This window comes from Artibeus jamaicensis, unplaced genomic scaffold (genome assembly GCF_021234435.1).
Source record: "Artibeus jamaicensis isolate MK-2021 breed Jamaican fruit bat unplaced genomic scaffold, CSHL_Jam_final contig_944, whole genome shotgun sequence".
NCBI classification, from domain to species: Eukaryota; Metazoa; Chordata; class Mammalia; order Chiroptera; family Phyllostomidae; genus Artibeus; species Artibeus jamaicensis.
In genome coordinates this window covers 1,324,163-1,336,894 of record NW_026522020.1, presented here as the reverse complement: position 1 = coordinate 1,336,894, position 12,732 = coordinate 1,324,163, and the positions used below count along the sequence as shown (strand labels likewise).

Below are 12,732 nucleotides of genomic sequence, written 5' to 3'. Positions count from 1 at the left end.
GCCAGAAGGGTGTTCGCTCTCCGGGGGTGGGGGTGCGCGCCCCCAAGGGGCCGTCCCACCAGCTCCTCCCTACGTGGGTGTCTCTGCAGATGGCTCTGGCTTCCTGACAACCGAGACAGGAAGAAGTGGCCAATTTTTAAGCCCTGGGCCTGGAAAACTGCCCATCGGCACTTTGCACATTTCTGTGGAGGGCAGCCACACGGCCTGACCGATTCAAGGCAGGGGATGTAGATGGTTTCTATTCAATTAACTGATTTAGGAATCTCACATATTTAGGATGTACACTTGATGCTTTTCAAAAGACTTTATTTTTAGAGAGAGGGGAAGGGAGAAAGGGGGAGAAGCACGGACGTTTGGATACGCGCACACACCACGAAATGATCGCCGTGATCAAGCTCATCAGCACACCTGTTGCCTGCCTCTGGGTCACCACACTCTCTCTGAGGTAAGAACACGTAAGATCCGCCCTCCAGCCCCGGCCGGGTTGCTCGGCTGGTCAGAGCATTGTCCCAACACACCCAGGCTGCGAGTTCAATCCCTGGGCAGGGCACATACAGGAATCAACCAGTGAAGGCATACACGAGTGGAACAACAAGTCACTGTCTCTCTCTCTCAAAACCAACTTAAAAAATCTACCCCCTTAGCAAATTTCAAGCACAAAACAGTACTGTTAACGATACCTCCATGCTGTACCTGCGGCCCCCAGAACTACCCATTTCCTAACTGAAACCTGCACCCCCGACCCAAGTCTCCAAACTCTGCCGCTGCTCCCCTGCCCCGGGGGCCGCCGCTCTGCGGCTTTCATTTCAGACTGGATGCCCCGAGTGAGAACACACGGTCTTTGTCTTTCTGTGCTCGGCTCGTGTCACTTGGCAGTGTCCTCTGGTTGGTCCGTGTTGTCATAAGTGGCAGGACGTCCTTTTGAAGGTTTTTTAAGAACTGCTTTGCGGGGGAGAGAGAGGGGGGAGAGCGGGACGGGAGCACCCAGACGCCTTGCCCCTGGGAGTCCGCCTCCGCCCTTCATTACCTCCTACCCCTCCCCAGGGGTCTCCTCCCTGCCTGCTGCTGGGAGCCTGCCCTCCTTGGTGACTTCGGTGCCCTACCGTGTCAGCTGTCTGGCATCTGTGTGGTCTCCCCAGCAGCTCCTGTCTCTGGGACCTGCCCCTCCCTCCCAGCCGTGCGGCCCCCGGAGCTGCCAGTCTGAGCTGCCAGTCTGTGCCGCGCCGTCTCTCTGATGGGGCCTCTCCTCACTAGAACTGGGAGGGCGTCAGTCTGTTTTCCAGGAGGGCAGGTTGCAAGATACAAAAGCTCGGAAACCCCCTCATCCGAATGCCAAACCACCAGACGCTCATCTTTTCTCTCCCAGGTACTTGGTTCTAGAAGGCTCTGGGCACAGGAGAAGCAAGGGGACACCTTGGAAATGGCAGGATGGACAGCCTGAAAGCTGACTAAGGTGTTAGAGGAACAGGAGGAGGCACAGTCACGTGTCCTTTGTCCCCTGTGGCACCTAGCCCAGTGCTTAGTGGACAGTGGACCACAGCCTGCTGGTGACAGATAAAAGCAGCCATGCCCAGTTAGTGCAAGGTCCTCCTGCAAGGTAGTGTGTTGAATTTTTCTTTGGAGAAAGTGCACGATAGCCTGGCTGGTGTGGCTCAGTAGATTGAGTCGCTAGTTTGATTCCCAGTCAGGGCACAGGCCTGGGTTGCAGCCCAGGTCCTCAGTAGGGGGCGAGTGAGAGGCAACTATACAGTGATGTTTGTCTCCTCTTTATTCTCCCTTTCCCTTCTCTCTGAAAATAAAATCCTAAAAAGAAGAAAGAAAGAAAGAGAGAGAGAAAGAAAGAGAAAGAAAGAAAGAAAAAGAAAGAAAGAAAGAACTATTACTATACCAGATGGACTTGTATCTGTTAACACCAACCCCCCAGAAACAGTGGGGTACGCCCCAAGCCCTTGGTCACCCTGGTTTTCATGCTAGTTTCTGACAGCTCTTGGGGAAGCCAACCTGTAACCTGCGGTCCCCTAGTTAGTTGGGGAAGGGGTGCAGGCGCAGGTCAGGCCTGCTGAGGGGTTGCTGTCCAGAGCCCCACCATCTCTGTCCCTGCGTCCCTGAGGTAGTGGGACAGTGGAGGTCAGGATGCCAGAGAGGTGACTGGGTCAGACTGAGCCACCAGGAGCCCCCTCTCCCCCTACCCCCCTGGCTGAGAAGGCCAGTGTGAGGGCCCCTCTCACATCCAGCAGGCCCGGGCTGGCTTCATCCCCATGTTCCCTGGGTGTGGCAAGGGTGCAGGATCAGGACTGAAGGCTCTGAGGTTCCGGCTGCACAAGGGGTGGGGCCCGGGCAATGGCCTTGAAAGAGAGGGAGGGGTATCACAGGACCCCTGCCCCATCCTGGGGCCCAGTGGTCTGGCAGGCAGAGAGGAAGTGGTGTGGCAGGGACAGACACAGCCACTGCAGCAGGGGGCACGAGCTCGCCGCCTTGCATACTAATTACACTTCTCATCATCAATCTGCCATGTGGCCAGCTCTGTGAATCACCCTGGAACTGGCAGGAGGTTTCCAGAAGGCGGTGACCACGGCTCAGCTGTGGGGGTGGAGCCTGAGCCACATCTCTGGTCCCAGGCCCAAGGGGCCGCCGCTGCCCTGGTCTCCCAGCAGCAGCACCTCACACACCAGACTGCCCTTCACATCTGATTTTATTCCATGACACTGATTTGCTGAAAAGCCTGTTTCCTGGGCAGGGGAAGGCAGTGGAGGCCTGGCAGAAGCGAGGGCTGGCTTCCCGGGGGGACCGGGCACCACTCTGCTGCAGTGAGCACTGGCCAGGCCTCAGTCTTTGGCCAGCCCCACCCTCTCCCCTCCAGGTCCTTTAAAAACTGAGCTGCAAAAATAAAATAGAATGAAAAAAATAAAAATAAAACCCTGAGTTATTAAAAACCAAATTAAAAATCCCCTTTGGTGCCAAAAGGTCCTCTTCTGAAAGCCGGTGGGTGGGGTTCGAGGTAAGTGGGGTGCTGGGACACTGCCTTCAGTCCTCCCTCTCAAGGTCACGATCACAGTCACGCTCCTCCTCGTCCTGCAGGTCCAACTGGTCCCCAGTGCCCGGGCGCTTGAGGAGGGCGCAGTACTTGAGGGCGGTGGCCTCTGCCTGCAGCACCACCTCCACCAGGCTGAAGATGGTGATGACCTACGGCGAGCGGAGCCGCACAGTGACGTGGGCGGGTCTCGAGGGGCGCCCACAGGAAAGCGGGGCTGGGGCCTTCGGGCGCTATCTGTCCAGCTGGGCCCTGAGACCACTCCCTCTGCCTCTTTAAGCCTCTGGTGATGGTATGGGAGCTGAGCCCACTCAGGCACCGAGGCCACGGGGTCATGGGCCTGGTACACATCCCCACACACGCAGCGTCAGGGATAGAAACGGGGCCTGGGCTGGCCTTTGGAGCACATCGAGGGTGAGAACTGTTTTATACATTTCTGGAGGCAGGAGACCCATGGCCTTCATCGGACTCTCAAAAGGACCCCAAAAGTTAAGGACCCGCTTTAAAGAGAGAGGCAGAGCCTCCCCCCAGCCTGCCTCTCCTCACAGTAGGTGTCCCCAACGGAGGGAAGACAGAGCCAGTAAGCAGGGTGGGGGGCAGTGGGTGAGCTAGAGCCTGAGTGCCAGGGAGGCCAGGGGAGTGTGCCCCAGGGGCAGGAGGAGGGCTCCCCAAGAGCTAGGGGTGGGCAGGGATTCAGCGGGTCTCGGGGAAAGCTGCCCCGGCCCCGGGGTCTGACCTGCTGCACCGGCTCCTGCTCCGTGTCCTCAGGCTCCCAGGTAAGCGTGAGCACCGGCTTCTTGCCCAACCTCTGGAAGTGGTGGGACCGAAGGGGCAGGGCCTAGGGGTGCACACACCTGGGTGTCAGACCCTGGGCTCTGGCTGCCACCTCCTAACCTTTGACCTTGCAAAGCTCTGACACTGGGAAGCAGCCTCCTGACTTGGCCCACCTCTGACTGGCCTCAAGGGAGCTCCCTGCCCTGATGCCCAGCCCCGCAGCTGGCTGCTTGAATGTCCAGGGGAGACCACCCCATCCTCACCTCTGGCCAGCTTCCCAGAGGCTCTGCCAGGCCATCTGTGGCTGAGGCAGCACGAGGCCAGGGGCTGGGCCCCTGGCTGTGTTTGTCATTCGGGGGAAGTGGTGGGTCTGTCCTGGCTCACCAGGTCATGGGCCCAAGGGGGAGCAGGCACCTGAGGCTGGAGGGCTGCTGCCCCCTGCTGGCGCTGGATCTGTTAGCACCCACTGAGGGCTGGGCTGTCTGGGAGATGACCGAGACCTGAACTTCTGTCCTGCTCAAGGAAATCAGGACCTCAGGACCTCAGGAGGAAGACCCCGATAGTTCCAGCTAGACCCTATTCTGTCTCTTCTGTTTTTACTCCATTTTGTTGATATTATATTCATTCCATACTATGTGCTTTGGATGTTGGGAAATTCAAAGCCAGGGCTGGGAGCCAGGTGGTGACCTGCTAACCACGAGGTCGGCTGAGACAGCTCTGCGAGGGGGCGTAGGCACCAAGAACCGGGAATAATAGCCACCCAGGACAAAGGCTGGTCTTTTCCTTTTGTTTAGGGGACTGTTCAACAGTGGCCATGGACCACTCTTCCTGCTTTTGCCTTCCTCCACGCTCCTATAAAACGATCTTGCAAAGCCTGCATGCCCTGCCACCCTGCATTAGTTACAGAGGGACCCGCCTTCTAGCTGCCTGGGTCCTTGTAGAAGAGGCCCAAGCCTGACCCTTGGCCTGGATCCCCTACCCCAACAGGTGCAGCTGGGTGTCCTGGCAAGGCCCACGGGTGGGCTTGGTGCTGGGTGGAGGTGGGGGACAAGGTCAAGGTGCCTCTACCCTCTGCCACCTTGTGCCAACACAGCCTACACGAGGCAAGGGTACGGCTTGGATACCCCAGAGTGGACAGGGACAGCGGGGTCCTCGGCCTGTGCCACTGTCCTCCATGCCTGTGCACCCACTGAGGGCGGTCCCTGGGCCAGGACCCCACCAGATGCTGGGGACTGCAGAGGGGACGGGCACAGGAGGGGAAGCAAGTGTGTGTGAGGATGCAGCTCGAAGCCTGGGAGCAGGGAGGGCACGGGAACCCTGTGGCCCTGGCACCCATTTCATAGTTGACACAATTCTGCACCCCACAGCTGGCTGTCACCTGCCCAGAGGTGCCTAAGCTTGGCTGGGGGCCCCCCGCATACTCACGTTGCAGTAGATGCGCTTCTGCACCCCGTAGCGCAGCACCAGCACGTCGAAGGCTTGGTTCAGGACGCCCAGCACCATGGCCTCCGACTCCAGGGGGCCACTCTCCTGCAGGGCAGGGCTCCCTCCAAGGCTCGGCCATGGACACGGCCTCCCCCTAGGGTCCACCCCAGCTCCCCCAGGCCCCGTGTGAGCAGCTGCCCAGGAGGGGAAGTAGGGCGAAGGGAAGGGAAAGGGGCGCAGGGTGGCAGCCTCACCCTGACCAGGACGGCGAAGAAGAGGCCCGTGCTGAGCTCCTGCACACGCTTGGACGCCATGCGGCGGTCATTGCAGTGGTCAGCTCGCTTCTGCACAACGCCAGGCTCTGCATCTGGCGGTGTGCTGTGGCCTGGAAAGGGGGTGCTCTGTGTGCACTGGCCATGGCTGGGTGAGGGGCAGCACGGAGCCCCCAACCAGGCAAGATGGGCCTGGACAGCCCACACGGCACGAAGGCCGCCTGCTGCCCCGCTCCCAAGGCTGAGAACAGTGGGGCTGCTCTGGCTAGGGCCTCGAACCCCAGCCATTCTTTTTTTTTTCTATTTATTATTTATTTTTTAAAGAGAATAATTCTTTTTCTCTTTAAGATTTTATTTATTCATTTTTAGAGAGAGGGGAAGAGGAGAGAGAGGGAGAGAACTATCAATGTGTGATTGCTTCTCGTGTGTCCCCTGCTGGGAACTGGCCTGCAATCCAGGCATGTGCCCTGACTGGGAATCGAACCTCAGTTGTTTGGTTCTCAGGCCCGTGCTCGATCCACTGAGCTACTCCAGCCAGGTCTTTTTTAGATTTTATTTATTTATTTTTAGAGAGGGGAAGCCGGGGAGAAAAAGAGGGAGAGAAACAATGTGCGAAGGACCTGAAATGCAATCCAGGCACGTGCCCTGACTGGGAATTAAACCAGAGACCTTTCGGTTTGCGGGAAGACGTCCAACCCACTGAGCCACACTGGTCAGGTTTGGGTTTTTAATGAGCCCTGTGTGGCTTCCCTACAGGGGCTCACCGTGGGTGAGGTTCAGGCCCAGGCTCCCTGCTGCTGGGGCTGCCTGTGCCTTGGAGCTTCCGCAGTCCCAGCAGTGAGGCCTCTGGTTACCTACCTGGGGGCTGTGCCCCTGAGCCGCGCATCCCCTTACCAAGTGAGGCAGCCAGGAGCCGGTGCACCACGATGTCGGCAAAGCGGCGGATGGGCGAGGTGAAGTGCGTGTAGAGCGGCACGTTGAGGGCGTAGTGCTGGAACTGCACCTCGTCCCGCAGCACCCCGGAGCAGAAGTACAGGGCCATCTGTGTGTGTGGGGAGTCAGTCTCAGAGCCTAGCCAGGCCACAGCCGGGGCTCACCACCCTGCCAGCCTCTGCCCTGCTTGCCCCTGATAACCTGTCCTGAGGCCAAGATCCTGGTCCGAGTTCCAAAGACCCTTCCACAGGGCAGGGATTATAACTGTGGTACAGGAAGGGACATGGAGTTGCTCCAGGGGCCCAGCAAAGAGCCCCAGGCTGGAACAGCCCTGTGGTGCTAGGAGTCCTGGCCCCAGGCCCTGAAGCTGCCTGCCCTGCATCTCACCCTCCCAGGCTGGGAATCGAGGACACACTGCTGCCTGGAAGCCAATGAACAGGTTGGTGTCTCGAGCCAGAGTCACACCCTTCGGTGCACTCGCTCAGCCAAGCAGACGGCTGGCTCCCGTTACTGTTGTACGGAGGCTCTGGAACTGGGGCCGTGGCTGGTGGTGACCCACCCGGCTCTCCAGCTCTGCTTCTCTTCCAGCTCCTGCAGGGCCCCCGGTTACGTCGGGGCAAGGCACAGGGGGAGGTGGCAGCTGCCTCCACCCTGAGCCACGTTTGGGCTTTATTCTCAGAGGAGGCCCAGCTCCCCACTTGAGCTGGGGTGAGGAGGGAGGGCCAAAGACCCCGGCTCCCTTCCTGGCTGGAGAAGGTGTCTCTGGGCAGGGTGGGCTGGGGGGGGGACCATGGCTTTCCCACAGGGACCAGCCCTCCCTGGGACAGCTCTGGTGTCCTGTTCCAGCAGTTCACTTGAGACTTTTATGCTCACTGCTGCCATCCCTGCCTGGTTTCTGTCCTGCCATCAGATCCCAAGGCAAAGGCAGGCCTCCAAGGTCACTGGCAAGAAAGGCCAGGAGAAGTCCAGTCTTTTTCAGACACTGAGTGACTCTGGGAAAGGCTCCTTTCCATGGAGCTCCAGGGCTGGTTTGACCTTGGAGGGGGACGACGGCTTCTAGGAACAGGGAATGGGGAACCCACTGGCCCTGCATGGCCTGGCCAGGGAGCATTTCTTGGGACCTAGGGGCAGTTGGGGGGCAGAGCAGTGCTGAACCCAGTGGCCACAAGCACATCCAGCTTCCCTGTGAGGGGTTTAAGGCATAATAATGACTGGGGCCGGGTTAGGGCAGCCAGTCCAAACAGGTCCTGATGGCTTCAGCCCCAGTAGAGCTGTAAGATGCCAGAAAAGAGCCAGCTATGGCCAAATGGGGTGATCTGGTTCTTGTGAAAAGGATAAATCGTGCTGAGCGGTGGAGCCCCTGAGAAAGGGTCTGTCACTGCCCCCAGCCAGGCTGCAGCCGCAGCTCCTGCTGGCCTGACAGGCCACCGGGCTGGCTCCTTCCCTAGGTGCTCGGGCTGGCAGGGGTTGAAGCTCAGCCTCGGAGGGCCAAGAGGCTGCCAGGAGCGAGCCATCCCCTCCCCCAGGCTGCCTGCCCCTCATCCTGCCTGCAGACATCGGCCCACGGCCCGTCTCCTCTTCTCCCAGCCAGTGAGATGGAGAGTTCTCTACCTCCGGCCTACAGAGCACAGTGGGCGCTGAGGACCTCTCCCCTGTGTGGCTGCTACAGGAAATACTCTCCCCTCCCGGATCTCCATCTGGCCCCCAGTTGTTGACCACCCCCCATTCCCTTCCCCAACCTGGTGTGGCCTATGGGGATTGGGCACTGAGGTTTGGTGCACGCCCTGTGGGAGCTCCCTGCCTTCTGCAGGGAGACAGAGCTGGAGCCCATGCAGAGGGTGGCCGGGCCCAAACGGAACTTCTAACCCGCCCAGACCAGGGGTCCTTGAGCAGGTGAAGCAGGCACAGTGGAGGTCAGGCTCAGCCCAGGGCCCACCTGGCCCAGGTGTCGCCTGGGGGTGTCCCCACCCCCCTCAGGTCCTCTACATGTGCAGAGGTCAAGGGTGCTCCTGGGAGAAGGGGGACAGTGGGGGAAAGGCCCCTCCTTACCTGCATAGGCCGGGAGCACATGTTGGTGAGCACCTCCTTCCGGGCCAGTGAGTACTTGTCATCTCCAAATATTTTGGTCAGACTTTTCTAGAAGCAAACCCGTGTAATATGTGGTCAGGCTTGGGGAGAGGGTCTATGGTCCTTGTCACCCACTGAGCTCTAGGGAGGAGGGGTCACCTGAGGCGCCCAGCCCTGCTCCGGTGGCCATGGGTGAGGTGCAGGGGGCCAGCGGGACCCCAGCCAGGGTCCCTCATGGGGCCTGTCTCAAGGGCAATGGCTCTGAGGTCAGGCCTTTCTCCTGTGGTAGGCTGGCCTGGACAGGCAGTTTCCAGCCATCTGACCTAAGGCACCCCAGCCACCCTGGGCCCAGGGCACAGGCAGAGTCTCCCTCCTGGGGGAGCAAGGCTAGGGCCATGGCCCTCTGAGCTCTATGCAGCTTAGCGCCAGGCAGTGCACCGCTGACACCATGTACATTAAAAACACGCTCTGGCTCCCGTGACCCAGCCCACCCCTGGCTATAGGACCCCTGCCCACAGCTGAGCCTCAAGTTGAGTCCCTTGCTGGTCCTGGGGGTGAGAACGGCCCATAGCCAGGGCCTCGGGGACTTGGAGGCCTTCTCCTCAGGGCTGTACCTCCAACTTCCAGGCCTTCCTCCTCTTCCCCCAAACAGGGACTCTCCTTGGCCCCCCTCAACCACCAGCTCCCAGCACTCACATTGAGGGCTCCAGCGGAGCTGAAGTCCATGGGCAGACCCATCTGGTCACAGAACTCCATCAGGTCATTGAGCATCTTGGTTTGGGGTGGGGGGTGCCGGCGCAGCAGTGCCCTCTCAGGGAAGGAGTGGTAGATTCTGTGGGCCACTGCCATGTTGGCCAGGAGCATGAACTCCTCCACGAGCCTGCGGGGGAGCGGAAGGACCAGTCAGGGGCCGCCCCTTCTCCCTGTCCCAGGCCCTCTGCTGCAGACTCTTTTGCACCCTTGGTCTCAGCCCGGCCACGCCCTCCTGCCATCCGATCTACGTGGTTCCTTGGGGTGCCTTCTCTCTCGCTCCCGCTCACCCCCACTGTGCTGCCGGTCTGCACAAATCCGCTCTGCAGTGTCAGCTTGTGCGCTGCCTCTTCTGCCAGATGGGGCTCCTGGGGGGCAGGCTCAGGGCCTGACTCTCCATAGTCGCCCCAGGGCTGCACCCTGCCTAACACATGGAAGGTGCCCAGTGAAGGTCCCTGATGAGTGACTAGCATCCCAGAACACCCAGGGGCACCCCAACTGTAAGAAAACAATGGGTCCCCATAACCCAGTGCTCTTCCTGTCCCCAGGAGTGCTGGGTCCCCCTCCCCCAGGGGATGAGGGGTTCTGCAACTGAGCAGGAGAGTCCCGAACAGCAGGAGGGAAACCACACATCGTGGGATAAGGCCAAGGTGGCTTATCCTGTTGGGGTGTTCAAACCCCAGACAGTCAATCTCTTAGGAGCTGATGCTCAGGTTTTGTTTCACTGTGTAACCAGAATCAACAATATGTACGTACGAATTGATACGGTTTGCCGAGGACCTGGGGGAGGAGGGCCTGATGGCAGATGAAGGAAGTGTGCCAGGATTGAGGTGGAAGGCAGAGTGGGAGGCTGAATCTCAGCAGCCTGGGGTCAGTAACCCCCTAGTGCCACCCGGGGCAGCCATGTGCTGCTCCCTGACCTGGGGCTCCATGGATCACACATGTGCCCAAGGCCGAGCCTCTGGGGGGCCTCAGGCACGTTCTGGGGCCATGGTGGCAGGGCACCCTGAGTGGGGAGAGAACGCCTTGCCCAGAACAGGAAAGACCCTCCCCTGCCTTAATCTGAACCCCAGGCTGCAGGCCCAGCCTGTGCTTCTCCCAGGAAGGCAGGAGAGGTCTGGAAGGAAGTTCCAGCAGGCCGGGTAGCAGCCCCAGGCCGGCATGAGCCCCCTCCCGGAGGTATGGGTAGAGCTGCAGGGTTGGCCTTGTCACCTCACCAAGCTCTTGCAAAGAAAGGCAGCCAGAGGGGGTGTGGTGGGATGGAGAGCGAGAGCTCAGCGTGCAGAGCCCCTGCGCCCCCCACACTGGGCCTGCCTCAGCTGAAGCGTGGCTCTGGGCTGCCAGGCTGTCCCCACAGCACAACTACCTCTCCCAGGAGCCCTCTCTACAAGTCCCACACTCGGAGCCCCTCCCCGTCAGTGCTGCTTTGGACGCCTGCTGTGGGGGAGGGAGAGCTCGGGCCTCTGCTGGCCCACACACCTGCAGGAAGCCCTGAGTAGGGAGTGAGGAGTTTCTTTATTTCCATTAGGAAATAAAGCCCAGGGAGCTTTAAAGTGGCCATTGTGACGCCCACCCCTCCCCCATTTGCCCTTGAGCACATCACCTCTTACTGAAAAACCCTTGAGTTTGAGCACCTGAACCTGACCACCAAAAATCTCCTGAGACCAGGTCTGGATCTGGTTCCACGAACTCTTGCTGTGGCGCCCTGAGCAAGTCACAGGCCCTTTCTCACCCTCCCTTTCCTCACAAGTAGCACAGGAATAATGGGAGGTAGCGCCTGTCTCCCAGGGTGGCTGCGGAGACCTCTGGGCCCTCAGCCTCAACGCTGGAGGGGCGCTCGCCCCTCCCTGCCCCCACTCCATGCCAAGTGGCCGACTGGGGTCTCTCCAGAGTGCTCTGTGGTTTTCACCCCACCATCTCCCTGCCACTTCCCAGAAGGCCCCGGGCTGCTCTAGGGTCACCCGCATCAGGGGCTAGCAACATCTACCTCTTCATAGTTGGTTTTCTTTTTCAGCGCCTGTCAGCCCAAGAGGAGTCTCAGTCCCTGCCCCACAAATGTCTGATGCGATTCATTGCCTGCTCTCAGTCGGGCGTTGCAGACCATCACCACCTAAATGCTTCAGATGCATTCGGTCATTCATTCCTGTGTTCACTCAGCGAACATGCCTGTGTGCCAGGCAGTTCCAGACTTGTCTCCCCATGCAGTCCTAGAATCGCCGGGGGCAGTAGGGTACACGTGTTCCTCAGAGCCCCCAGTCTCCAGCCCAGGGGCAGGTTAGGGTGAAGATCCTAGGCTGCATTTCGCCAGCCTGACCAGCAGGGGGCAGCATGACGCCACAACAGGGCTATGGTCAGACAGCAGGGAGAAGCAGCCTGGCTGAGCTGGGACGGTGGCTTCTGCCTGTCCCCCAAACCCTGCTTGGCCAGAGGAACGGAATGCTTGGGCAGCCTCCCCAGGCCGAGCCACGTTCCTGCTCCCAGTTCCTGCCTCACCTCTCAAGGTCTCAGGAAAAGAGAACAGCAGAAAAGGGATGGGGAGGGGAGGGCCCACGTCCAGAGCCCCAGGCGGTGACAACAGACACCAGTCAAGCAGCTTCTCCAGTGACCCCACTATTTGTCACCCCTGGACAGCACTATTGCTGCAAGTTGTCGGAGGCTGGTGAGAGAAAAAAACAAGTGTGCTCTTATTGACCTTGAGAGCCAAGTCTGGCAAAACTTTGGACGTAGAGGCTGCCCTTGGACGGGCCCCTCGGAGCCTTTGGGAGGCCCGATTCCCTCTGTGTGTCTCACCTTTCCCTTGCAACAGGGCAGCAGGACGTAGGAGGGCAGCCTGTGGAACCCCCTCCAAATCAGTCTGCTGATATCGAGCTTTTGTCCCAGAAACAGGCCAGTGTCACCAACCCGGGAGGCAGCACAGCCACAGGCCTGATTCCCTAAGTGGGGCCGTGGCTTGTCTGTGTTTTTGGACAACTGCAGGGGCCACTTCCCTGCAACCTGTCCTGCCCTCAACACCTCCTTACACCAGCAGGTCGGTGGGTGAGGGGGTGATAAAGAGAACCTGACAGTGTGTGAGCCCGGGGCTGGGAGCGGGCCCTGGAGTACCCTGGTGGCGGTCAAGCCCCAGGGCGGCAGGTAGAGCGCGGTGCAGACGTAACTGGGTCCCCACAGGGCGCAGGGACAGGGAGGCCAAGGAAACACAAAGTAGCCAGCAACTGGATCTCAGAGCTCAGGAGCCACCGTCAGAAACCCGGCCAGGCCCCAGGGGCGGGTGAGTGTCACAGCTCTCATCTGGGGCCAGTCAAGGCCCCTCTCACCACGTCACAGGCCTTCAGGTCGGTTTGCTGGAAGGACCGGCAGGGGGCCCCAAACAGCTTCCTTCCGCAGGACCTGGGACGTGGCAGGAGCAGTTTAGAACCCAGACACTTCTGGACAGGAAAAGAAGAGCCTTAGTTTATAAGCGGCAGCTCCGCAGCCCAAGGC

The 12,732-nt window shown here is 59.8% G+C and overlaps 1 protein-coding gene across 4 annotated transcripts in view; it reads right to left on the bottom strand.

Annotated features, from left to right (window-relative positions):
• Positions 1–1,670: 1,670 nt before the first annotated feature.
• Positions 1,671–12,732, bottom strand: part of DIS3L2 (DIS3 like 3'-5' exoribonuclease 2) — a 285,589-nt gene continuing 274,527 nt past the window's right edge. For 2 of the 4 annotated variants that reach the window (XM_053655254.1, XM_053655253.1), the window contains 7 exons: positions 9,199–9,382; positions 8,485–8,571; positions 6,361–6,544; positions 5,485–5,615; positions 5,231–5,335; positions 3,768–3,869; positions 1,671–3,183 (listed from right to left, as the gene is read on the bottom strand). In XM_053655254.1, the coding sequence (XP_053511229.1) occupies positions 3,025–3,183; positions 3,768–3,869; positions 5,231–5,335; positions 5,485–5,615; positions 6,361–6,544; positions 8,485–8,571; positions 9,199–9,382 (952 nt within the window). In that variant the 3' untranslated portion in view covers positions 1,671–3,024. Of the gene's footprint in view, positions 3,184–3,767; positions 3,870–4,219; positions 4,319–5,230; positions 5,336–5,484; positions 5,616–6,360; positions 6,545–8,484; positions 8,572–9,198; positions 9,383–12,732 lie in introns of those variants that run through there. The other 2 variants (XM_053655255.1, XM_053655256.1) reach the window with 2 other exon arrangements.